We start from the raw sequence: 27,534 nt of genomic DNA, 5'->3' as shown, positions 1-27,534 counted from the left end.
CTTGGACTACAATGAGCTCTCTGAGCCCTGTGAGGTCCAGACCACCAACTCAGTATACAGAGTATCACAAGGAGTGTGACACGGAAGGACAGGGGCTGGGGGTGCACAGGGAGGTCCCCCACTTAGCAAGGGAGTAGAGGGGAAGTTTGGTGGAGTGAAGTGGAGTAGGGGTATAGGCTCAAAGTAGAAGGGCACGCTTAGGTTCAGAGGCGCTTGGGGAGGGCCTGTGGCACATGGTGGGGCAGGAAGGAGAGTGCAGAGGGGCATACATGAGGTAGAGGCCATCAGGGAAGTCATGCCTGGGCTTTCCCACTTCCAAGAGCGTGGCCCTCAGCTGCCCTGTGAACAGTGAAGGCTCTCACTCTCCACAGACCCTCTACTCCCTGTAGGTTACTAAAAACATCCCAAGAATGGGACTCTCCTGGAGGCTGGAGTGCTCCCCTGTAGCTCCAGAGAGCACCCAGGAATCTCTCTGGGAAGTGCTCCTACCTCACCCTCACGTCAGGTATGGTCAAGGCTGCCAGTGAGAACAGCTTCCAGACAGAGCTGCCCCAGAAGAAAGGTCCCTAGGGGCTGAACACTCTTTGCCAAGCACAGCCGGTGCCAACTGCCCACGGTGTTCACGTGCCACCTCCTGTTCACAGCCTGCCTCACATCTCAGGTTCGCTGGCTCCTGGCATTCCTGCTGCTGTGGGGCACCAGCCTGTCTGTAGGATTCTGAGGCCAGTCCCACCCAGCAGGGCCAGTCCACACCTGCAGACTTCTCTAAGGAGGCTGGGGTATGCTTCCATTGAAACGAGACACCAATAACAAGAATTGTATCAGGCCTTTTTGCTGCCTTCAACCCACCAAAGGGTGAGAAGAAAGATCCTCACTATGGCAACCGGTAGATGGTCGGACAAACAGACAGACAGACACATAGCCAGACACAGACACAGACACAGACACAGACACAGACACACACACACACACACACACACACACACACACACACACCTGCCAACCTCCTGTTCTCTTTCTTTCAATTACACTGCCTTCTCCAGACTATCCAAAAAATGCCTACCTCTTCCTACCCCAGGGCCTTGGCACTTGCTATGTTCTCTTCTTTGGTCCCTGTACCCACCCATTCCATTAGTCACCCTTCTCTTACCCCAGTTTCTGCTCAAATGTCACCCTTTAGAGACCTGTCCAGGCCACGCTCCAGGTCTGGAATCCATGCTAGCTCCCTCTCACGCCCTCCCCGTTCTCCTACCTCTCACTGGCTACTCCATTCTGTTGACACATTCATCTGTCTACCCTTCCTCCACTAGAAGGTTCCACCAAGACAGGGCCTCTGTCCCTGTGCCCTGCAGCTGGTTCCCCGGCTCTCTGTCCATGGCAGGTACTCACCATAGTTGTTAAATTCAAGAATGGACAGGGATGGGGTGTGCTGCAGAGATGGCTTAATAGTTAGTGCTGCAGAGATAGCTCAGCAGTTAAAAGCACCCAATGCTCTTCCAGAGGTCCTGAGTTCAATTCCCAGCAACCACATGGTGGCTCACAACCATCTGTAATGGAGTCTGGTGCCCTCTTCTGGTGTGTCTGAAGAGAGCAATGGTGTACTCATATACATTTAAAAAAAAAAAAAAGAATGCATTTTGATCTTGCTGGTGACCCGAGTTTGGGTCCCAGCACCCATTCAGAACTTTAACTCCAGCTTAGGGATTAGAGCCCACTGCATACACCTCCACTCTGGCGCCTGCACTCATGTGCACATACCTACATACATGTAATTAAAATAATAAAAACAAATCACCTTGAAAATAAAAATTTTAGACTAGAGAGACGGCTCAGCAGTTAAGAGCACTGACTGCTCTTCCAAAGGTCCTGAGTTCAATTCCCAGCAATCACATGGTGGGTCACAACCATCTGTAGTGGGATTTGATGCCCTCTTCTAGTGTGTCTGAAGACAGCTACAGCATGTTCAAATAAATAAAAATAATTTTTTCTTTTTGGTTTTTCGAGACAGGGTTTCTCTGTGTAGCTCTAGCTGTCCTGGAACTCACTCTGTAGACCAGGCTGGCCTCGAACTCAGAAATCCGCCTGCCTCTGCCTCCCAAGTGCTGGGATTAAAGGCGTGCGCCACCACCACCCGGCAAATAAATTTTTAAAAATAAATAAATAAATAAATAAATAAATAAAATTTTCAGGGCTCCAGAGATGACTCAGAGGTTAAGTATTGGCTGCTCTTACAGAGGACTTGGGTTCAATTCCCAGCAACCACATGGCAGCTCACAATTGTCTGTAACTCCTATACCAGGGTAGGTATCTGACACCCTCACATAGACACACATGAGGTCAAAACACCAATGTATATAAATAAAAATAAATTAAAATAAAATAAAATTTTCAATCTATTTTTTCTTTTATGTACATATATGTATGTGTGTCTGTGCAAGCACCAGCCATGTGCAGTATGGGAACCCAGGGAGGCCAAAAGAGAATGTTGGATCCCCTGGAGTTGGAGGTGATTATGAACCCTCTTGATGTGGGTGCTGGAGACTAAGCTCCAGAAGACCAGAAAGTACTCTTAACCACGGAGTCATCCCAGTACAAACCACAGATTTAAAAAAAAAGTGGGGGGAGGGGGGTAGATGTGGGGATTTACCAGCAAAGAAATTGAGACTCTGAGAGCCAGCTTGCCCATGGTGACAGAGTTGTAAGACCTGAGACTTGAACCCAGAACACCTGAGTACAAGCCTAGAAGCAACTCTGCATCACCTAGTCACCCCTCCTGGCATCTCTTTGTCCCTAATGCCTGGGCTTTCCTGCTAGATGCCCACCTCTGAGGGACAAGCGGTTACTAGCCTCTGAAGAGTGTCCCAAGAAGCAGGCAGAGGGCTCAGAGGTGAGCAGAGCCACCTCACAGCTCCAGGGCTTTGTTCAAGACAGCCAGGCAGCCAGGCTCTGTGAGGCTTTCAGTGTGGCTGCTGTGGGCATCCAGCACAGGAAAAAACAGGCTGAAGGGAAGCTCAACCCTGGGCCGAGGAGGCCAGCACCCCTGCCCTAGGATTTCCTCATCTGCCTGTGGGAGGGGAAGGAAGCAGCAGCAGGGTGGGCCCATAGATGCTCCAATGGAAATGAGCAGGGGCCTCTGTGACCTCACAGCAAGTGTCCATTCTGGTCACAGTAGCCCTGGGACAGGAGTAGATATCAGAACTATGCAGACAAGCATAGCCGCAAAAGCCTGGTGTACAGACACTTTTTTACCAATTCCCAAATGTGTGTGACTTGGAACTTTCCTCGCTGCAAATCTCCTTCTGTTCTGAGTTTGATCCCCAGCACCCACACTGGGCCACTCACAGCTAACTGCCTGTAACACCAGGTCCAGAGGATCCCAACCTCAATCTCTCTGAGTTTCCCTCTGGCTTTACCACACGCAAACCTCAAAACCTTAGGATTCTAAAACTCCAGCCTGTGTCTCCACCTCAGCAAAAGGGGGTCTGGCTATTGGGGGAGGGGAGCATTGATAAAATCAGGACAAGCCACGTCACAGGAGTTTAGCTGGGGTCTTCCTACCCTTCCTGCCTCAGACAAGATGAACACGCAACAGCAAGAGAAAACAAATCAACTGTACATCAGAACCCAGGGAGGGGAGACAGACAAGCCTGCAGAGACACCCTGATTGGAGAGCGGGTGCAGATTTCAAACTTCCCAGTGGTCCATGGGAAGGAGGAAACACCTGTCCAGGATTTCACGTCTTGTTTCTTAGAAGAAACAAAAATATTCCTGATACAACGAGTAGTTGTCCCCAAAGCATGAGGCTGGTCTGGTGAACTCTGCCTTCCTTGTAGAGCCGGCCTTCATTTCTTCACAATCCTCTGACTGAGACCCTTTGAGGCAGAGGCCAGAGGCTCCAGGGAGTTGAGGGAGTGGCCTCCCCTACACCTCAGCCCAGCATCAGTCTGGGCAGGATCACCCATCATTCCCCAAGCCTAAATGCAACCAGTGCTCAAAATAGCCAGAGCTGGCAAAGGTGCCAGGAGGCCCTGGGTGGGGGGCTGGGCTAGGTCTGCCCACAGGAGGGTTCTGCAGGCCAATGCACAGAGATCCCTAGCACACAAAGGGGCACGTTACCCCAGGCACGCAGACCTCCCTGGGAGTCCCCCACCCACTGGCTTCATCTTTGGCAGCTCACTGCTGCCCTGCCCTTCCTAGGCCTTCCTGCAGGAGGCAAATGGAAAAGTATTAGCCGAAACACTGAACCACCATATAGGGAAGTATTCCAGACCTCCTGCCCCCACCGCCAGCCCCAGCCTCCCTCAGAACCCGCTAGGCTCTGTCAGCTCTCTCTCTTTCTCAACCTTGGGCTGAGACAATGGGGACTATTCTGGGCATCGTGGGGTATTTAAAGACCTGGCTGGGCCTCTTCCCTGGGGAACAAGAAGCCTTGTCCTCCACAAGACCTTCCTGAACTTGTCGCCGCCTGGACTTCAATGGCTGCATCCCCTAACGCTCCCAGTAATCTCTTTCCTAGGGCTAGGGCCCAAGGAAATTGGGCATTAAGTTTTCTCTCATGTTCAGCAGCAGAAGCAAGTCACAGACGCTCCGAAAAGCAGAATTCTAGGCCCCCGAGCAGCCATCTACCCATGATCTATGCATCCCAGAGCTCTCATCTGCAGCCCTGATGTGTGTGAATCCCAAATCCCCACAAATGCAGAGCTAGCTTTTGTGGTTAACATGGAGGCGTGTCTCCCCGGGCACTACAGGAGGGGGGTAAATGTAAGCAGGGAGTTGGGGAAGCGTGGGTGATTTTTCACTCCGGTTCCCAGCACCTGGCACACAGTAGGTGCCAAATATTTACTGAGTGGCGCAAACGTTTGTAGGACGTGTCTGGAACCCCTGTAGAGCGTACAAGTGGCTAACATTCTATGTTAACTATGCTGGGCGGGTGAGCCTGGGCTAACTACTGCTGTAAACTCATTAGCTCATTGAACTGGCTCAGTTCCAAAAGCTTATAAGCAAGAACATGGAAGTCCCATCCCAAATGGCTGATGAGCTTGCCTGAGTGTCCAAGCTGGGAACACTGTAAAGTTTGGGTCAGCCAGGGTTATCTCAGGACTGTAAAGTTTGGGTCAGCGTGTGTGCTTAGTGCTCCTTAAAGACAGGAGCAGGGGACACTGGACTGGGGGCCAGGAGCCAGCAGTTAACTGTGGCAATGACGCTCTGTGACTTTCAGCCAGTCACTTTGCCTCTCTGAATCTGTTTCCTCTCACAGAAAAACAGGACATTCATCTCTGTCTTCAGATCTTTAGTGGGATCAAAGCGATTAAAGGATGTGATCATGCCCTGCCCCCCGCCCCCCACCCCCACCGCTGCCATGTGCCCCAACCTCTTCCAGAGGCGGGGCTAAAAATGATGGTGAGAAGCTACCCAGAGAAAAGTACAGACTCTAAGCCCAGCAGCTTATGACAGTGCTGGGCACTGCCTCAGCTGAAGGAGAAGAGCAGCCTGGGAAGTCACCTCTGGCCTTCCCCTGTCACCCTTCCCGGCTGACAGCTGTTGGAGCTTTGAGGCCAAGGGCCCCACAGGCAGAGGAAGAGGAGGAGGTGGCGCTAGCTGGCCAGGGTTATCTCAGTCCTCAGGCAGACACTGCCCAAGTCCCCAGGGCCTCGTTAGGCCCACTGGCTGGGATACCAGGCACAATGCCCCATCCACCCCCAGCCCTTCACCCAGTTCTGCAGGAGCCTGGCAGAGAGTGGAGGGCTGGAGCAAAGGTCTGTGGGTAGAACACGGGCTAGGGGCCTACTGGCTTCTCTGCCCACAGTTCCTTTTGTCCTTCGTGAGCACTTTTGCGGGGAGTCCTTCTTAGAGATTGTGAAGTTGGCCTACCTCAGGCCTCACTCAGCTCTCCACGGCTGACCAGCTCTAGCCCGCAAGCCTCTCTCCCTCCTCTGAACTCTTACACACCCATAATTAACATTGACCATATTTTCCAAGGCAAAAACTCAAGAAATTGTAGAACAAAGGCCTTCTGGGCTACTCCCAGGTGCCAGAGGCAGCTTGGGAAATGTAGTTCGAATATAGAAGCGTTCATATTACTGCAGCATGTTAACACATCTAGGGAAAGATTAATAACGTATTAAATATGCTCTTAACAAATCAAAGTCATCCAAAGCAATGTGGCCACATACCACTTCACACCGCTGGGCACTGGACACTAGCCTGGCAACTTTCTAGCTGTGTGGTCCTAGGCAACTCACTTGACCTCTCTGAGCCTCGGTTTCTCAACTAGAAAATGGGAATAAAATGACCACCTCGTTCAACAGAACAACTGAAAGCCTTTGTATCCTGCGCTCTTCTCTCTTCCTTTCCAAACCCCTCCCTTTCCTCAAACCCACCAGCAAGCATGGGAGCTCCAGAACTCCTGTCACTAAGCCTCAAGAGGGACACAAGGCCACAGAGAGTTCCAAAGTATCCCCAGAACGTGGGCTATCAGGGCTGGAAAGGATCATCTGAGCGGATAAGCTTCATCTATCAGAATGGGCAAGAGAGGCACAGAAAGGGACCAACATGGTTAGAGTGACCAGCAAAGGTTGGCGAGCCTGCTCAAATCTCATCTCAACACTGCTGGTCCCTAGGGAAGCAGCATTTGGGCCTCATATCCTTACTTCAAAAACCCTGGCGGCAGTCCAGGGCAAAGCTGGGTGCAAGGAGAAGACCCAGCTCTAGAGAGGAAGAGCCTGCTGGGGCCGTGATGGGAGAGGAGGATCCAGGCCTCCTTGGCTGCTAACACCGGACCTACTGCCTTCCCCAGTCACCATGTAGATGAGTTCTGAGAGGATAGCAGTAACTAGGCCTGGGGCTGGGGCTGGGGCTGGGGCTGGGGCTGGGGCTGGGGCTGGGGCTGGGGCTGGGGCTGGGGCTGGGGCTGGCTGGAGCTGGGGCTGGGGCTGGGGCTGGGCCTGGGGCTGGGGCTAAAAGGGGACCTGAGACCCCCCAAGTCTCAATCTCTGGGACTACAGGTGTCCCCTCGAGCATGCCATTTTGCTAGACAGGCCCCAGACAGGCCATCCAAGAAGAAGGGACTGTAGGAATAGCCAGCGAGCAAAGGGTGCCCGCCCTTGGCAGGGAGAGCTATATTGCCAGGGACTCCAGTTACCGGAAATGGTAAATCTCCCTGCTGCCTGTCACCTCTGACTAGGAATGTCTGCAGCTGAGGGGGGTGGAGGAAAGCATCCTGTCCACCTGCTCCTAAACACCTCAGGGACACCAGGGACCTGGGCCCAACCTCTGCTCCCAGCCCTGGCCTTGGGACCACAGGGCAAGTATTATTCTGAGTCAGAAAGCCCTGCCGTAACTGACCAGTCCCAGGAGAGAAGGCAAGAAGGGGAAATCCCAGGAGGTGGACATCACCCCTAAACCTACTCTGTCAGATCCAATTATAATAGATTCTGAGCACCCAGTTTGGGTGAAGGCCCTGGCTTGTTAGCCCAAAACATGTGACTGCACAGTATGAGTTCCAAGGTTGGACCAAGCAGATGGCCAGTGAGGAAGTTGCTGTAGTGATTTCCACTCTGCACTGGATGCAGAGGTATCAAGAGCTCCGGGGGGAGCTCTATTTAATTCTTAGAGCTGAGCTCAGAGCACAAAGGGCTAGGCACTAAGGCCAGCAGGCCAGCAAGCAGAGGAAACAGAAAGCGGTAAGGACAGAGCAAGCCTTGGCCCTCAGGAAGCCAATAGTAGCTGTAGAGAGAGACCATAAATTAATACTCTGTCTGTCAAATGGCAAAAGAAGAAAAATAACCGCAAGGGAGTGGGCAGAGAGTAGCAGCATGTGCGGATTGTTAAACATGCCTTCAGGGGTTGAGGGGCTAGATAGAGGGCTGGCTCAGTGAGCACTCACTGCTCTTCCAGAGGTCCTGAGTTCAATTCCCAGCAACCACATAGTGGCTCACAACCATCTGTAACGGGATCTGATGCCCTCTTCTGGTGTGTCTGAAGAGATCAATGGTGTACTCATATACATAAAATAAATAAATAAGTCTTTAAAGAAAAAATGCCTGCGGGGGAGGGGCACGACGGGATGAAGGCATGGGAGCCTGTGATGAGGAAGGGCACGGGGTGTTAGGGAGGGGCCAGGTCTCCTAAGTGTACGACTGCCCGGGTTGCTGGGTATTCCTCCCACCCTGCATTCCCATGAGAATGTGGAGGGGCCAGGATTCCACTTCCTCTCCAGAGAAGCACTCAAGTATCCTCAGATCTCTGGCGGGAAGGGAGGAATGGAACGGGTGAGAAGTGCAGAAGGCACTGGGTCAGATCTCTGATTTCCGCCCAGGCCGGCCTGGAGCTCTGAGAAGTTGTCTCTTCTTGACAAGCCTCACGACAAGCCTCACGTCATGGACCAGATGTGGGATGAAGGAGCAGCCAGATGGGGTGGGGGGAAGATGAGGGGCTTGACATCAGATGAAAAGATGAAAAAGACAAGGAGCTGGACCTCAACTTTCCTATGAACCTAGACCAAAGCTCCTCCCTGACAGGAATCCGTGTGGTGTTGAGACCATTATCAACACAAACTGCCCAGGGTAGTCTCCAGCCTGGTTCTTAAACATCCACCACTCTGCCAATGACCGTCTGGGCCTTGGCACTCACTCAGCACCCAGGATCCAGCCACAGGTGGCAGACATGCCCCTCAGCTCCAGGACCCAGCCCAGGCCTAGCTCCCCATGCTCGGGAGCAGCCTTTGTTACCAGCGTGCCAGAGCAGACTGCCCCTCACGGGCACCGGGCCAGCACAAGGCCTGGTCAAGTGCAAACAACACACTTAGCGCCCAGGTCCAGGAACAGCAAAGCAGGCAGGATGCCCACTGCCCTTGTCACAACCATCATCTCCACCCTGCTGAGGGGCCCAGGCAGCAGGCACCCCTGCTGGGAGTTCAGGACACAGCAGAAAGCCATCTCCCTCCCCTACTGGGAACCAGGAGTGGGAATCTTAGAGGCTAGCGATAGAGGGTCCAGATGCCAGCAGCTGGCCAAGGAGACCAGCAGAGCGGGCAGAACCAGGGCCAATAAATGGATTGGAGAGTTGAGGGATGGTGCCAGGTGGTCACAGATTTGCTACCATTATGATGCCATACTAAAGGGGAAGACAAAGGGACTCTATCCTCAAGGAAGTGAAGACATTGTGGTTGACATCATACAGCAAAAACAGTGTGTGGCTCCCCTGAGGACTGAGTAGCACCAGAAGGGACAGAGAAGTAGAAGTGATGACCCAGGCAGCCCCTAGCTGAAGGCATACATTCCCAGCACTTGCCAAGATGCCAGGGTCTTGCTCCTGTGTTGTCCAGCTAAGGGACCACGTACCACATTTGCCTCCCGAGGACCTTGTCACTAAGCAAGTGAACAGAGAAACTGTGTACTTCAAAATCTTTAACATCCTTTCACTAAGTTTGACGTCTCAACAGTCATGTACGGCTCCCAGCTACCACAGCAGACAAGGGTGTACAGTGCCATCACCATGCCCGGAGCCAACGCCTGGAGGAAGGACGGCCTCCATCCTCCGAGGAGGGAACTGAGGCTTGCTCCGAAGCCTGTAAGTCACAGAGGAGATAGACGGGAGTGCGTGCCTGGCTCCAACCCAGTGCTCCCCACCCAGGGTTATTGTCGGCGGCACTGGGCAAGTCTAACGGAAATCATACATGAGTGAGAGATAAGGCCACCTCGTTAATCAAGAGATCAAGCCCCTTTGCTCTCCATCCCAAGTCTGCCAGCTGCAACGGTTATCACACTCAGACCAGAAGTTCTGGCAGCCATTTATAAAAAGGACTTTGATTTTTCTAACACAAGAAAAGACAGAAAAGATGATGGAATATCCCAGCTGGTGAGCGCCCAAGTCCCTGTGGGCATGAGGACTTTTCCCTAGCAAGAACTCGGAGTGGTGTGTCCTTCTGCATTACCCTAAATCGCATGTGGGCCACTGAAGTGGATAGCACATACTCCGAGACGCACAGGGCTCCTGGGCCTTTATGCATGTGGTTCCTATTAGTACGCTGTGCTCCCCACTCCAATATGCCCACGGCCCAAAGCCGGCTCAGCCGTAGCCTTTGTTTTGAGATCTCTGAGCAAGACACCTTTCTCTCTTACTCTTCTGTAGGCCTTCATTTCTACCTTACAGCGTGAGACACTGGGTCCTAATTACAGTCATTTGAGTTGTTCTCCTTTGGAGCCAAAGGTCTCCTTCCTCCTCCTGAATTCCTTCTTTTCCTGTCTTGCTTTGAGAGAAGGCACTCTCACCAGCACAGGCCACATCGGCACGAAGCTCCTTTATTGGGATAAGAGTATACACTGGAAGTGACTCACGGAGACACCAGTACCTAAAGCTAACAAGCCTGGGGTAAAGGAGCTTGTCCTGTGTCCCCTGAGCCCCGCCACCAGAGAGTGTGACCAGTGGTCCCTCCTGGGCAGTTCCCCCGACCCCCTCCGGCATCTGGTCACTCCCGACACCACAGGGTGTTTTCCAACATGAAACAGGAAGACCAGCAAAGCAGGCCTTCTCCTGCTGCCTTGGGAATCTTGTGAAGGTTTGTCTCAGATTTAATTTAGTAGGTCTGGGCCGGGGCTGAGGCCACATTCCTGAAGATCTCCCAGGTGAGGCCCACCCTGCGGATACACGAGCCACCCCTACAATCATAAAGCCACAAAGGGCTCAGACTACACCATGCCCACCACAAAGAGCTTCTTTCACTGGACCATGAGGACCAGGGGAGCCTAAGGCTAGAGAGAGGGAGAAGCAGGATCCAAGGCCAAGACTGCCCATCCATCCTTCCAATGCATCACGCCACCCCAAACCCCACCCACATCAGGCAGTGGCCACTGTGGCCAAGCTGTGGAGCCCGGCCCTCAATCCTGCACTTCACCAGACCAGCCCAAAGAAGACCAAAGCCTTGCCCCCACCCCAGCTGTGGTCTCCAGCATGTTTCCCTCTGTCGCCTTGGAAAGAGGTCCAAACTGCTCTGCTCCAAAGTGCAGTGTCATTTTCGGCTGAGTGACGCGCCCTGTGCTATCCCTGCAGCCTAGGTGACCAGACTCCTCACACATTCCTCCTGGAGCAGCATTGCCTAATTTAACTGGCGCCCCTGCTGCTGGGGCATCAAAATAGCCAGGATGGGGGGAATGCCCTAATGGCCCTAGAATAATAGTCATCTGTCCTCCAGGGACCCAGCCCAGGAGCAAGCAGGCTGGAGGACTGAGGTGGGCTCCAGTCCTACCCCTCTCTGTAGCCCCTCCCCCTTTTTTGGAAACCAAGTTTCCTGTTGTCCAGGCCAGCCTGAGACTTCCTATGTAGCTGAGGATGCTGTTGAATTTATAACCCTCTTGCCTACCCCCCTTCAGCACCTGCCAGGGCAAGAAGTGACCCTGGGGGTGGGGGTGGAGGGCTAGGAAGAGAGAGGAGGGACATCGAAAGTTGTGAGAGTGCCAGGATTGCAGGCATACACTTCCCCTTCCCCCCATGCCTGGCTCATGCAGTTCTGGGGATTGAACTGGGCTTTGTGCGTAGTTGGCAAGCACTCTATAAACTGAGTCACCTTCCCAGCTCCTACCTGCCCTGTACACGGAGGCTCCTTGGATGTTCCCGCTCTCCCTCCTACTCCTGAGCTGGCAGACTCACGTGCATGGGTGTGCATGGGTGTGCATGGGTGTGCATGGGTGTGCATGGGTGGCTGTTGACTCCAGCTTTCACTTTCTCCCAAATACAAGCCCTGCTACGGTAGTGGGTCACTCCTGTCATTAATTATGGCGGAAACACTTCCCATGCTTGCTGGAGTACAGGTTAGCACTCCCTTCTTGGTGATAAGGAGGTGTCCAGATTGGGGGGGGGGGACTTACTCAAGGTCACACAATCCAGAACGGGAGCGAGGAGCCAAGTCTCACTGTCCCAAACCTCCCCCAGGGAACCCCTCTAAAGGAAGAGGGCATGCTCAGAGGAACATGGAGGTCTCCATGTTAGGAGCCTGCTTGCCAAGGGTTTTTTTTTTTTTTTCTGGGGGCGGGGTGTATTCTTGAGCATGTTCACATAGACCATAATTCACCCTGATATTATGACTCTAAGCTCCCAGGAGCACAGGCTGTGACTCAGAATCCCCTTCTCCACCTCAGGGTCCCAGATTGGGACTGCCACATTAAAGCGGGGAACACCCAGACAGCTGACATAGTGCTTAGAGAGCTGGGAGGGCGGGCACTCCAAGGCAGCCTGAAGTGATCATTAACCAGGGCAGACCAGGGTAGAAAGTGAGGCGGGCCTTGCAGCAAGTACGGTGGAGCCTGTTCCTCCCTGTCTAGGTCTGGGAAGTCGTGCACACAACTAGGTCAGTGAGGCCTGGGGCACCAGGTCACCAGCCAGCTCAAGACTCACGTTTTACCAGATGTCCATCACCAGGCCAGGTGGGGCCAGCAGGTGCCTGAGGGTATTAACAAAAATCTCTCAGCAAGGATTGCCCTAGGGCTTGAAGCTTTCCTCAGAGTAAAGGAATGCAAACTACAGCACCTAGGACCAGGCAATCTTAAAGAGAAACAAGAAAAGCAAAAAGTAGCAGCTCCTGTTGCAAGCGGAGGCAGTGCTCTGGTTGATAGTAATTTATACAGCCTCTGGTCTCCAAAACCCTGCAAAGGAGCTATTATCACGTCTACCTGACAGATGGGGCCCAGAAAGGTTAATCTACTAGCCCAAGGGCAACAGCACCATGTTAGAGCTTAGAACAGGACTCAAATCACCCTTGCTTTTCCATGACACAGCCTCAAAGTACGTGCAGAACTTGGGGGTGGGGCAGCTAACAGCCTACTATAAAAGCATCCTCAGGGCTCCTTTCTGGACTGAGTGGCGTTATGTCTACCTGACTCTTCTTGTTTCTGGTTTAAATGAACTAGGCTGAGACCCCTCCCCAGAGAGAGAGAGAGAGAGAGGGAGGGAGGGAGGGAGGGAGGGAGAGAGCGCTGAGACAGGAGTGTGGTGCTGGAGCTGATGTTCCCACAGCACAGGTGTCAAGTACGGGTGGCTCCCAGAGCTTCCAGTATCTGCCAGGGTGAGAAGCAGGCCTCACTGGGGGAGAGGAGGGGGCTGCAGAGGTGGGGGAGAGCTCAGGGCTGTAGGAGGCTACTAGAGTCCCACCTCCTGGAGTGTGGCAAGCTGGAAAGTGGGACCCGCCCCCACCCCCATCCCCTGGGAGGCCAGGTCCTCTGGCCTGGAGAATTCCCTCCAACTGCTCAGGTGAAACAGAGGTGAGGCCCAGGCAGGCTGCAGGCTTTGATCTTATCACGAAAATTCCTATCCCAGTGTCCTGGTTCCCTCCCCTTACTAGGCCCCTTAACCCTTTCTTGCCATGTCCACACCTCAGTCCCAGGTTTGAACTGACCTCTGCCCCCCACCCCTCATCTAAGAAAAGCAAAGCCAGAGAGAAAGGTCAAAGGGTTGTGGGGACTCTTCCATTCTGCCTTTTAAAGACAGGGTCTCATCAAGCCCAGGCTGTCCTTGGATTCCTTAATCTTCCTGTGTCCACCCACAAGGACTGGGGTTACAGGCATGTGCCACCATTCCCAGCTTTTGTCTTGGTTTTGAGGCAGGGTCTGTCTATGTAGTCCAGACAGGCCAAGAATCCAAGATCCTCCTGCCTCAGCCTCCAGAGGACTGGAATTATAAACATGCATCACCACACCAAGCCTCCTTCATTCCTGGGCCCAATCCCAACCTGAGGTCTGAGAGTCAGTTCCAGGCACCCTAAAAGGAAATGCCCAGACTGTATAATCAGCACCTTTATCCTTCATGTACTGAGACTCACAGTGAAGCATGCTCCCAGCCCTTCCCAAGGAGCTTCTCCTCTACCCTAGCAATCCCAGAGCCCCTCTTCCCACCAGCTCATGGTGAGGGAAGAAGGGATACAGACTAGCATTGAGTGGGTAGCAACGGGAGCAGAGGCATGCTGGAGAGCGCTCTAGACTCTTCCAGGCCTTCTGTCAGGAGCATCTTCTCTCTGCCCGCCTCCCCAGTGAACTGGCAGTTCCTTTAGCCATGTGCAGGATCTGAGAGATGAATGAATGAATTGTCCCATTTTAGACCTGGAGATCCGTTTCCCAGAGGCTTAGGTTTGCCCTGGGTCTCGAATGCTGCTGAGGCTCCTGGCCTAGCACTTAACTGCTAGATACTAACAGTGACCTTGGCTGTTTGCCCAGCATCAGGGACCCACAGGACACAGAGGTGAGCCTAGGGGTCAGTTCACTGCAGGACTGGCCTACAGGATGGGACAGGATCAAGGATGTCTAAGGGAATACAGAACAGCCCCAGACCCTCACTTGTCTCAGGCCTCAGCACTTAGAGGCTGGTCGTATCAAGGACCTTGGGCTTGAGAACAGTTTCCCACTGAAGAGCAAGAACACACGCAGCCCACTGCACGAGAGGGAAAATGGAGGCTCAGGGAAGAGAATGAGGTGTGGCTATGGCCAAGCGGAGGCCAGGCCTTGACTTCTTGCCTATTTGTCTGGCTAGGTGGGTGGGTGGGTGGGGGGTGCTGGGGTGGATGTCACCCTCAGCTGTCTTGGGGACTTCCTCTCATTCTTTCCTCAGCTTTAACAGCTCTGGCAGCAGGCAAAGGGTTCTTCCTTCCAGTTCCTGCACATCCAATACAATGGGGACAACAAATCCAGGCTGAGGGGGGCTGAGGGGGATGGGAGCTCTGCCTGATGCTTCCTCTTCCTTAAGCATATCCAAACCCACCCAGTGTTAAGGGCCACCTCCTCCAGGAAGCCAGTCCTGATAACAGGAGCCAAACTGGTCACCCAGCAACTTACTATGAGTGAATGGCTTCTGAGCTGGGCTGTACTGAGGCTCATGGCTCCTGCCTCTCCCAGGCCTGAGGCTCCGGGAGAGCAGGAACCCAGCCTCCAACTCCTTCCAAGAGGTGGTGATGCTAGTCTTACTTCTGGCTCTGGGATCTTGGACAGGTCATTGTTTTCAGAGCTACTCCTCTTCTGGGAAATACGGTATACTCCCAAAAATGTTCAAAATGTTACGTGAATGACTGAATAAATGAATGAATGGATGGACATATGTCCCAACTGTCTGGATGACAGTTTGGGACTCATCTTTAGATCCCATGTGTTCACGGAATATCACTCAATCTCTGAGGGCACTCGGGCTGGCTTCACCCACTAGCTTCAGGAAGCCCGATGAGAAGCCTGCAGGGTGTTCAGTCCTGGTGAGAGCCGCATGTCTCTCCTGGGGAACTGTACCAGGGGTGAGATGGAAGCAGGACTCAGCTAGACCCCATGCGGCAAATACACACCTTGCTCTATCGCACTGCCCAGACAGACCTGCTCCCCGAATCCCCTCTAGAACGACTAAACTTGACTCACTGAAGAAATGAAAACTGTAGGGTCAGGTAACCTGGCCTCCACTCCCAGAGGTGGACTGGGTAGGTGATTGGGCCACCCTGTGTGTATCTGCCTCTCTTAGAGGAGATAGCTAGCGCAAGGCCCACAGACAACAGGGAGGGCTGAACGAGATGAAGGCCAGAAAGAAAAGGCCCTGTGCCAGGCTGCCTCTAGAGTGTGATAGCTTTAATCAGGAAGATGTGAACATCTCTAAACGCAAGCTAGTGACCTAGGCAACCGGGGGACCCTAGGTCAGAGAAGGGACTGACCTATCCTCAGGGAACTCTGGGTGTCCGTCCTTCTGGCCCCAGGTTCACAGGATGGCATAAGACATAAGTAGGTGGCGGCAAGCTATGAAAGTGACAGAGACCGTTGGGGCTGGGCTTGATGACATCACGGTCTCAACTACCCAGGGGCAGCCAGGGCTCCAGCAAGAGGCATGATCCCAGTTCCCAACTATTTGAAAACTGGAACCGCCAAACACGGACAGGGATGAGTCAGTGGTTCTGAGGGGCTGCCAGGCGGTGGGGGCTGGGCTGGCTCCTTCATGGGAGAGGTGGGCTGGGAAGGGGCCAGAGGCAGCTGGGAATTCCCAGCCTAGCCCCAGGAGAAGCATCTGTGGAGGTCACTCCAGGCCACCTCTGAAGCCCTCCCCTTGCCAAGCCCCTGGCTGTCTCCCCTTCCCAGCGACCAGAAGAGGAGGAAGCTGGCAAAGATGTCAAGAGTTAAAAACGAACCACCTGGGCGTGACCCACCCTGGTAGGCAGGGGCTGTCTGCTCCACACCTAACCCAACGGGTAAGATCATGCACCCCTGTGTGTCCCTCTTTCTTCATAGTCCTGATGACTCTCAGAGCCTACAAGTGCCAGATTCAAAGCTGTGTGGTGCTCCAGCCATGGCAAAAGATGATGTGCTAGTTTTCTCCAGGTCTCCCTGAGAAAGCATTCTCCAGGCTAAGCATGAAAGGGAGGAACTGTGCTGGGATGGGGTCCCAGGACGCCCCCTCTCCTGCCCCTCTCAAGAAGCTCCAACATCCTCTCCGCACCCATGGGAGCCATTTGGCCACACCTTCTGTTGCTCAGAGCCTACCGACTGCACACAGCTGGGAAGGGGACGGATTTATCCAGAAGCCCCAGCCTTTCCCGAACCACACCCTGGGGTGTGATCCCCTCCCCCCCATTCCTTCCCCACTCCAGGAAGAAGCAATCAGGATAGAAGGGTGGACTCTGTCCTGCAGCTGTGGCCTCAGTGAGGGAAGGAGGGCAGTGACAGATCAGGCACAGTTGCATCCAGGGCTCTAAGCTCTAAGCCTGCAGGAGAAAGGCAGAGGGAGCCATGCTTTCAACAAGACCAGGATTCTTCCCACCCCCCGGTGCAGAAAAATAGGGCATCCCAGGCACTAGGAGTCCTGCATCAAATAGCATGCTGGCCTTGCACCAAGATAAGAACAAGTCTAACAGCCACTGGCTATCCAACACCTACCATATTCCAAGTATATTCACCTGGTCAACCTATAACCACCACAACACAGGCATTGCCTATTTCAAAGCCCATCCAAGGGTCAGAGGTGTCTAGCAACTTGTGTAAGGTCACACAGCCAGTCAGGGACAAGCTACAGAATTGAAAGCTGACTTCTCCAAGCTCACTACTTACTCTGTATCACATGCCCACAGACAAGGGAAAGACGGTAGACTGGGTATCATAGCTCATCTCACACCTTCTAGATCACAACACAGAGCAATGGCTGGGACGCTAGCTCATCTGAGACCTTTCCCTCTATAAAGCCACGACCTTATTCTCTGGACCAGTGTCTGCCAGCTATCTGCCAAGCACCTGGCAAACCACTACACAGGAAGTATGATACCTCACCGTGCTTCATGTATGCATTCTCCACACACAGCACAGACTAGGGGCCTGACTGTGGGTTCTAATAAGGAATCCCTACTGGTAAGTTCCACAAGTGGACACAAGTGCCCTCCACTTTCCCCCAGGTTACCACAGAGGCCCCAGCCTGGGCAGAAAGGGACTCAGTGACTGAAGGAACTTAGAGCCCACTGCCTTGACATTAGTCAGTCACCCCCCAGCCCCTCTGCTACCACATTCTGCCATTGTCCATGCAGCTTCCTGCAGTTTTCCCATGATTCCATAGCAGTTCAACCCTGGATGCTCAAGCCTAAGACTCTGGAGCCCTCCCAAGCTCCCACCCACTCCCACCCGCCCTGGGAGCCCAGCTTTCAAGAGTTACTGGCTATTCAACCACTTCTCTCCGTCCATGGACCCAAGACTAGTTCCAGTCACGTCTCATCTGGGTTACAGACCCCTTGCTTTTGCTCTTGACCCTCACAGTAACTATGGCCACGCTGTTAAAACACCAAGACTGGAGAACAGGAGAGGGGGCTCAGCAGTTAAGAGCACTCGCTGCTCTTGCAGAATACCTAAGTCTGGTTCCCAGCACCCACAGCAGGTAGCTCACAACCATGAGAACTCCAGCTACAGGGACTCTAAACACCCTCTTCTGGCCTCTGTGTTCACAAAGACGCATATACACACATGTGTAAACAAAGTATTTTTAAAATGTACCTGGACCCCTCAATACCCCAGGACTATGCCACAGCCAAAGCTCCTGTTGCCAGTCAACTCTTATCTTTACCTCACTGCCTACCTCCTCACGGTGCTGTCCCACAGGCCAGGCACACCACCGGGACATTTGCCCACACCCCTTTCCTTCTGCTCTCCAGCATGTGTTATCAGGGTTTTTCCTACCCCACATCACCCCTCTGAGTGTGGCTGGCTTCAGTACTGACTAAAACACAAGACACAGAGGGAGTGAGAGGTTGACATTTTGTTTTCTGCTGCAAACTTTGCATCTAGAACAGGTTCAAGTACAGAGACGATGCTCCATAAATAGTTATTAAGTGAATTTTAAGTGTGATACACACCCGGCGGCAGCTGCGGTTTAAAGATTGTTTACCAGCCCACCCCACTGGCTCGCTCATCAATCTAACCCACATTGTCTGCCTCTGTGCAACAAGCATCCCCAAAACCCCAAGCTGTAGGGAGCCCTCCTCTATATCCCAAGGAAGAAGAACATTAGTGTCTAGTCCTGAGGATGCCTCCGATGTCCCTGCAGCCCTGGCCCAAGCAAACATCATAGGAAGGAAGGGACCACGATCCTGGTGTAGGTTCAAACTCGAAGGCCTCACATTCCCAGGCTTCAAAGAGCCACCTTGTTCTCAGGCCTCTGTGATGGTGTCCCCCAGCACAGCCACCCCCAGGCAGCCATGAGCCACACCCCTCTCAAGGCCGATATTGACACTGCCTGACGCCACCAGGCTGGGTAGTGAGGCTGGCGGCTCCCCGCGAAGCAAGTTCCACACATATTTCTGGGTTTCAGTCAGCCAGCTCCAGGCTCTAAGATCGGGAGCCGGTGGCAAGGCCAAAGAGGCCAAGGCTTGGGCTTGGGCAGGCTTACAACAGGGCAGGGACCCTCCACCCAGTTCTCTTTTGTCTTTGACAGGAGCAGGAGGGAGAGGAAGAAGCACTGGCGGACTTTTAGGAAGCCCCTGGGGAGCTGGGTCTCATTTCCCATCCTTCCTCCAGCCTGGTCCTCACAGCTGGAGCTGGACCGGGGGAGGAGAGAAAGGCCAGTGCTCGGAGCCCACCCCTTCCATCCTAACCTCAGAAGGTCCAGAAGTCTGGCCTCCAAGTGACTCATCATCCATATCATTCCAAATCCCACCCACAGCTCTTACCCCAAGGCCAGGCAGTCCTCAGGCCTCTCCAGAGCCATCCTAACCTCCAGACCCAGGGAGCAGCTAAGGAACAACAACAAAAAGCTCCCTGCAGGTCAGTGGTCCCCAGGGTATGTATCTCCTTATCTGCCTCACCATGAGCAGCAGGACAGGGCAGAGACCTTTCATATCCTATAGACCTGGCCCTTGGAGACAATTTGATGAAGAAATAAATGAACAAACCTACAAATGACTGCCCCACAGAGTCCAGTCCCTGGTAGCACACAGGACTGGAACCCACAGTCACCGAGACACCAGCATCCTGAGCCTGTGTCTCCACTGTGCCTGAAGTCACCCTGTTCCACCTGGGACTAGGGTTCTCACTGATAATGACATCAGCAACAGGTTTCATCAGATTGTGATGGTGGGGCCTGGGAGGTGGCTCAGTGGGTGATAGGGCCTGGACACAAGTCCTGACTCTGATGCCACGTGGTAGGAGAGAGCCGATGCCTCATGACATATCTGCCCACTGCATCCTTAATAAATATAATAAATGTTAAGAATCTGGCAGTGGATGCAGGCAGGCAGGACAGTGGGCAGTGTCAGGGGAAACTGCCTGCCTCCCGACTCTTCTAAATGTAGGCAGGTCCCCCAGCCTCTGTACCTCCATGTCCTCTGCTCCAGTTCCAGGGGCCACACTAGTCTCTGTGACTTCGTGCACTTCAATGAATGCATTTACAGGGAACCAACTATGCCAACTGACAAAAACAGATGGCATAGTTACCCACACTGAACTCTGTACAAGATTGGCCCTGTCACAGATCAGTCATGGATGAAAAAGGGACTGAGGGAGGCATACCCTTCCACTGCTGAAGTTTTGGCTGTTGTCAGACTTGGGGACATTCAACTACGTGTCTACTGCCAGGTTCCAATGGACAGTTACAAACCGTGGTCACAGACACGAAAGTCAGAAGGGGACAGGAGTACCGGGTAGACAGGGGAGATAAGAGATGGGGAGAGAATGCCTAGTTTGTAATATATATATATACATATATATATGAAACTGTCCAAGAACAAACTTAATAGTAATTGAAAATAGTCAAGCATGATGCGAAATGAATAAAAACAGAATGAGTAAAATAAACAAACAAAAATCAGATAAAAGGGCCAGCGAGATGGCTCAGCAGGTAAGGAGTGCTTGTGGCCAAGCCTGATGACCTAAGTTAAGTCCCTGGGACCCACAGGTTAGAAGGCGAGATCCAATGACAACGAGTTGTCTTCTGACATCCACACAGGTACCACTCCCACCAAACACAAACACACAGACACACGGAAAAAGAAATAAACATACTTTAGAAAAAGAAAAACAAAGAGATACAGACTTGTATCGTGGAACTTAAATGGAACAGAGGAGAGGGATAAAAGAGTGAATAGAGTCATGGGAGATGGTGACAAGAAGCAAACAAAAGGTCTACCTCAGCATGGAACATATGGTTATATGAGAGAAGCCCTGGGCTCCATTCTCAGTGCTGCGGGGGGGGGGGGGGTGGGGGGGGGGGGGGGGGAGGTGGGGAAGGGGGAAGGGTGCAGGGGCAGGAAGTGGGGGGATGGGCTAGGCAGAATTATAAGGACCCGAAGGAAAGGAGGCCTGTGGTTTTGGAGACAAGTGTCCCAAGCTGAGGGAACAGCAGACACAAAGGTCCTGAGGTAGGAGTATATTTGGCATCTTCCTTCAAGAAACAAAGACTTAGCCAGGCAGTGGCTGAAGCCTGTAACTCCAGCACTCAGCCTAGGAAGGCAGTAGGGTCAGGAGTTCAAAGTCATCCTCCACATAGTCACTGAGGCAAACAAACCCAGGACGTGTGTGACTGACTAAAACATACCAAAGATGATATATAAAGAAATACCAAGGATGAGAGGAGGTAAGGAGGAGACAAAATGACCAGAAATACAATCCCATAGGAATTGTCGAAAATGTTTAAATATTTTCTAAAAGAAAAAAAAAACTAGGAAGGGAAAACCCAAAACAAGCCAGAAACTCAGTTAGTAAAGCACAAGGCAGGAGAGTGGCCAGTAGAGCCCCAGAGGGACTGGGGTCCTGGAGAAGTTGGGGTAGGACTGTAGTTCTCATTAAGGAGAGGAGGTGGTGAGCAAGGCGTAGCGGAAGCAGTGTGAGGATTTGCTGAGAAACTTAGTGTCAGTCAGTGGCCGCTGAGTACATAAGACCCATCTACAGCACATCGCTACTACCTGGCCTGCACCCCGAAACCTGCACCCCGAGATCTTCCTACCCCTGTGCTGTCTTCCAAATCTCGAACCTACTCTTGCTTCAAGCATCTTTTAAGAAAACGTCTCCCAGACAGGGACTGAAGCCCACAGATCCTAACTTGCCTGTGCTCATCCTGAGAGCAGGCCTGGGCCAAGCCAGACAAGGCCCAGACGACTCCACAGACACCCAGGACTCAGCCTAGAGATGGGGGTGGCGGGAACCACTCTGCCCAGACTCTGATGATGGCCCTGCAGCCTAATGCACACACTCCCTCAGCTCTGCCCTTCTTCTCCGTCTGGACCAAAGTGGGTAACTGCTGGGGGACAGGGTAGCCAGCTGTATGGAGGGAGGAGCTGAGGTCACTCCAGGAAGGAGAAATTCCTCAGCAGCCTTCCCTGCAAAGAAATCTAAAGGAGGCAGGAAGCAGGTATTTCAGCCACTTCCCCCCTCAGCCTGGAAAATACCATCATTATCCCTGCTATCCCTCAAGACTCCTATCAGCAGTGGGACTGGTCTCAAGAAAGGAAGGGCTGAGACTGCAGTTGGAAGGAAAGGGTCAACAGGCCAGGGCAGGCCCTGAGTCAGCCAGACTTGGTCCCATCCTATCCCCAGAACAGAAATTACTCCCCCACGTAATCATAGACCACTGTCCTTGCCTCCAGTGAGCCTTAGACTCCTTGGCCTGGTGTAAGCTGCCCTCCCCTACCTGATTCTGCCTAGAATCAAACTGAAGGGCTGAGGGCAGCAAGGGCAGTGGGGCAAGGCTTGCTGGGACACGAGCTAGAAAACGGGTCTTCCTGAAACTTCACCCATTTCACAGATGCGGACCTCAGGCTGAAAAAGCTAGCACTCAAACTGGGTCTATAAGACCCTTGAGGCTAAGTTCTTTGTGGGAGGGGGCCCAACTCTGAGCTTGAGTGGGTCAGCATTGACTTCCACGTGACTGTTGTACAGTATCTATGATCCTATAGCTTCAGGGCTGCCTGCTGTCTCTCCTCTGAATCACAGCCCACTAGTCTGAGTCCTAGAAGGCATTGAAGGGCGTGTCCCAACTCACCCAAACTGCCTCAGCCCTACCATGGGCCAGCACACAATAGCCGTACGGAAAGTATCTTCCCAATGAATGAGCCTGGGGGACTCCCATGGCTGTCACGGAATGCTGTTCAATTAAGATTTGGTGAATGAAAAAGCGAACGGGGCAGTGGTGGCAGTCAGGGAATTTCAGTAGAATTCCTCGGGCCCTCAGCAAACAGTTCCACCCACCACTCCTGCCATTGTGCTGCTGCCCATACAAGAGAGAGCCCTTCAGCAGGGGGCAGAGCCGAGGGGAGGTCAGGAATAGATAGCATCCCAGGTCTAGGTCATTGCCTTGAGGAAGGAAAAGTCAGTTTTAGGAGTTTCAAGTTCCAGCTGAACAGGGAGCAACCGCAGCGCCCTGCAGTAGAGAGAGTGTTGGGGTGACAGACCAGACAGAAGGTTAAGGGAGACGACTGCTCAGTGGAGGGGTGGGGGGAGAGGTCCTGTGTGGGTGCGGCAGAAGCAGTAACGGGTCAGGCTTGGTGGGCGGTTAAGGAGTGTGACTCAAGAGGGCAGAGGTGAGAGAGAGCCAGCCAGGCAAGGACAGAGAATCAGTCACTGGGTAAACACTGGCCCAGTTGGAAAAGTCACCCTCTTGGCTCCAAGAACAGGGAACAGGGATGAAGACTGTCTAGGAGCACCTGGGCTCTGTGGCTCACCACAGCAGGCCCAGATGGACCCCACCCTCATCTTCCACCCTCCGATGGTCCACCAACTCCACCCAGCCCTCCTTAAGGTCACTCAGGTTCTCTGGGCCTCTCCTGCCAAGTGCCTTCTAGGTCTTAGGATTCCTGACTCAAGAATTCCCTTCTCTTCCTTGTGGCCCCTTGTGAGCTCAGAATAAGGGCAGAACTGTAGGAGCGCACAGCATCCCACTTCGGAGATGTAGGAAGAATGCTGGGGAGATTCAGCTGCTCTTGGGCCCACTCATAATAAGCCCTGCACCCAGCACTCATTCCATCCAGGCCCATTCTGCCCTGAGGCTTCCCATTCCGAGCTCCCTTTACCCACGTGGGACTACCTCCTAGAGGTTAAGTAACTCTCTGCCGGTCTCTCGGAAACTCAGTGCAAAGCAGTGATTGATTTAGCTTACGGCTTAGAAGACTCCAGGGTCCATGGGTGCTCCACACAAGGCTCAGTTTTGTTCCAAGTTTTTACTTTTGACTGCCTGATTATAATCTCCCCCCAAAGGATAGCATGGTAAAGTTCCAGCGAAGACTGACAGGGTACCCATCACCATGAAGTGCCCCTTCTGCCAAGTTGGCAGCAGAAAGGAGTACCCTTGTCCTGCCAAGTTCCCACCCTGCTAGAAGTTTCTCCGTCAGCCCCCCCACACACGCCAGAACTGCAGGCCGGGCCATGCCTAGAGGCGACTTTGAGCCCGAACAACGTGGCCGGCGACCCTCCAATTTAAACGCTTGCAGGGACGGCCCCTGACCTCCACACTGGATCCCTGGGGCGTCCCCTAGGAAAGCCCCACGCTGCAGGGTGGCGCTGGCCAGTGCCAGCCCAGGGTCCTTCGCGGGCGCGGCCGTCCCGGGCCAGAGTCCCAGCCGAGCAGCCTCCGGTGTCCCCGCCAAGTTGGCGCGCGCCCCCCGCCCTCGGTCACGCACACTCACCGCTAGCAGCCGCGCGTGCAGCAGCAGACCCAGCAGCAGGGAGCCCACTGCCCGCTGCCCCATGGCCCGGCCTCGTTTGCTGGCTCGCTCGGCGCCGCCCGCAGCCACCAGCTCGCTGTCCTGCCGAGTCCTTCGGACTGCTCGCCTCTTTCCAACCCCCCCGCCAACTCCCGTCCCCGCCTTCCCTTGCACGCCCCGCCCCCGAGTCTTCGGCTCCGCCCCCGAGGCGCCAAGTTCAGGAGTTCTAGTTCCCACCTCCAAATAGTTAGCCACGCCCCACAAGACCAGGTTCCGCCCCCGAGGCAACCGGTCCTGACCATCCAGGCCACGCCCCACAAGACATGGCCCCGCCCCCTCAGCGGCGGCCCCCGCCTCCGGGCCGCGAGCTAGGCTCTCTGGAGGAGCCGCGCGGCCGACTGTGCCTTTGTCTGGGCCCCAATCCCCCTCGATGTAGGATGAGGCCCAACCGGTTCCACGCCAGACGTGGCTCGGGAGTGTGGGATAGGACTGAGACGCCACCTGGCAGGGCTTCGAGCCCTCCGCACACGCAGCTCCTTCCCACCACGTGCTGCACACGGAGTGCACCGCAGTTTCGAGAGGGGTCCCACATGCATGCAACTTTCAGAGTCTCACACTCAAAAACGTTCAGTGTTGTGTCGTGTGTGTGCTTTGCAGAGCTTCTACTTCAGTTTAGTTTAACTTCGTTAAAAGTCAATCCTCTTGCTTCAGAACAATGAGGTGTTGGACCCCGACAGGGCAAATTCTCTAGCACTGAGCTGCCCCCAGCTATCACTAGCACAGCCTACAGGCAGTGTAGGTCACTAACAATCCTCACAAGTACTCGCAAGACTTCTCAACCCTCACAAGCATTCAGCTGCTCACAGAGACTTCATGTTCCTGTTTACAATTTTGTTTACCTTTCTACGGGCTCAAGGATCCTAACAAGCTATAAAGTGTCTTTTATTTATTAAGTGTATGTTTTCTGTACCTGTGCACGTGCACGTGTATGTGTGTGTGCCTGCATACATGTCACGGTGCACATGTAGAGGTCAGAGGTGCTTTGGAAATTAATGGTCTCCTAGCATGTGGGTTCAGGGATCCACAATTATCTACTCGGGTAGGTAATTGAGCTTTGTGGCAAGTATCTCTACCCACTGAGTTCTCTGTCTAGTCCGTATTACACACCGGTTCCTCATACATTTTACACTAGGGCTTATGTGTCTATTCTACATTTTCCCACACATTCATCCCAGTGCTTGATACTGGACAAGACGGCGCTCCTACCCCTATGCTGCAGAAAGTCTGAATCACTCATATACCCACTCTGATTCACATACACCAGTCCGAAAGACGTACCAGTTCTCATACCCAGGTTCAGACACAGACCGGCTCTGCCAGAGCCTCCATCTCAGGTGTTCTTTGTAAGTCATTGGCATCCAGACAACCCTGCTGCATCCCATCGGCAGACACACAAGCCTAGAGCTGGGGAGTGTCTCTACCACCTACCCAGGGCCCCCTTTTTGACTGAAAATTTCCAGGAAGCCCTAGGCTAATGGGTGGAGAGAAAAATAACTGGTGTGTGTGTGTGTGTGTGTGTGTGTGTGTGTGTGTGGTGTGTGTGTGTGTGTGTGTGTGTGTGTGGTGTGTGTGTGTGTGTGTGTGTGTGTCTTTGAGGAAAACCCTTTGAGTAATGATAGAGGGAGAAAAGTACAAACCCAAGTTTCCATTGTTTCCTGTGAGTTGCTAGGTTCCAGAAAACTCCTAGCAGACTTTGCAGCCAGGAGTGAGGTGGGCTGTGGACAGAAGGAAATGCCCAGTTCACTGGACGGCGCCAGCCCTGTCCGGAAAGTATGTTCTCTGTGATAGGAGCCAGACACTTGGGGACCTGAGAAAACACTGAGATCCTGACCCTATTCCACAGAGACAGCATCTCCAAAAGACTGGGCTCTTCTCTGCCCCGTGGGCATAACTATGGGGGACCAACTCACAGCATGAAGAGCAGAAAGCACATCCAAGTGGGCCTGCCAACGCTCTGGCCCCAGCCCAGGCTCCAAGCATAGCACCTAATAAGGCCTGCATCTGCTTCTGGCAGGGGGATGGGACAGACAGAGAAGGCATGCCCAGTCGTGGCCCTTAGTGGTCCCTGTTCTGCTAAAGGGGACAAAGGAGGACACAATCCAACCTCATGATGTTCTCAGTGCAACAGAGAAGCCTGCCTCCACCATCTAGCTGTGAAGTCCAGAACAGATCCTTCCGCCTCCGCTGTCGGCCTCACTCAGAAAGCAAGGGCGATGCTGACCTTTCAGCATCAGTGTGCCTATGAGGACTAAGGGAAACCGATGGGAAAAAGAAAAATGGCTCATCGGGTAGGGATACTTGTCACCAAGCCTGAGAACTTGAGATCAGACCTCCATCCCTGGGACCTACAAGGTAGAAAAGAACCAACTCCACAAAGTTGTCCTCTGACCTCCATACATGTGCTGTGCATGCTTCAGTATGAGAATCTCCTACACACACACACACATACAGGCACACAAGCATGCATGCACGTGTAAACAAATTTAATATGGGCTGTAAAGATGGCTCATTAATTAAGAACACTGTTAATACTCTTTTTGCAGGGAGCCTGGGCTTTGCTCCCAGCACCCCTACTAGGCAGCTCACAACCACCTGTAACTCCAGCTTTGGGGAATGTGATACCCCTGAGGGTGTTGCACTCCTGTGTTACACCCCCACACATACACACAACTAAGGGTAAAATAAATATTTTTAAAGGAGTTCAAAAGCTAAGGATGTCGTCCAATTGGTCGAGTGCTTGCTCCCCAGCACCTTATAAATGAGTGGTTCTTTCCTAGAATCCCAGAACTTGGGAGGCTGAGACACAAGGATTGCCATAAATTCAAAACCAGCTTGAACAACATAAGACTTTGTCCCAAAAGAAAAAAAAAAAGGGTCAGGGAAAGGATGAGAAGGAGGAGGCATGTAGCTAATACTGAATAGGAAGGAAGAAGTGGTCACTCTCTTAATACTTGAACTTTTTATATGTAGCTCATTCTGGCCTTGAACTCACAACCTCCCTGCCTCCTGAACTCTGGGGTTACAGATGTGTGTAACCATGCTTGGCTCTGATATTATTTCTGTGTGCACTCAACCTAATAAGGAAAAAGAAACAAGACTTCCCTCTGAGAGCTTCAGCCTCCCCTTTGCCCCTTGTGGGGGTCTTCATCTGACAATGAAGCACAGCCACTACCCCAGGATCTCCAGCCAGATGTGGGGGACATCCTGGCGCTACGTGGGAGAGAACTCCCTGTCTGATGAGGAAGGCTGACTTCAGAGTTGGCAGCTGACCAGCCTGGTGGCAGGGTTTTTCCAAGGCCTTGCCTGTGTGTGTGGAGGGGTCAGCATCCGTGACAAATCTCATGGCATGAGCTGCCACAGTG

General features: G+C 53.1%; 1 protein-coding gene across 3 annotated transcripts in view; it reads right to left on the bottom strand.

Moving 5' to 3' along the window:
• Hspg2 (heparan sulfate proteoglycan 2) overlaps window positions 1-24,177 on the bottom strand; it is a 98,372-nt gene extending 74,195 nt beyond the window's left edge. For all 3 annotated transcript variants that reach the window (XM_028759597.1, XM_028759598.1, XM_028759599.1), the window contains exon 1: window positions 24,095-24,177. In XM_028759597.1, the coding sequence (XP_028615430.1) occupies window positions 24,095-24,157 (63 nt within the window). In that variant the 5' untranslated portion in view covers window positions 24,158-24,177. The remainder of the gene's footprint in view (window positions 1-24,094) is intronic.
• Between the last annotated feature and the right edge of the window lie 3,357 nt (window positions 24,178-27,534).

The sequence above is a fragment of the Grammomys surdaster genome, unplaced genomic scaffold (genome assembly GCF_004785775.1).
Source record: "Grammomys surdaster isolate TR1022 unplaced genomic scaffold, NIH_TR_1.0 126313, whole genome shotgun sequence".
Classification (NCBI taxonomy): domain Eukaryota; kingdom Metazoa; phylum Chordata; class Mammalia; order Rodentia; family Muridae; genus Grammomys; species Grammomys surdaster.
The sequence above is the reverse complement of the archived record's forward strand: the minus strand, read 5'-3'. Positions and strand labels throughout refer to the sequence as shown.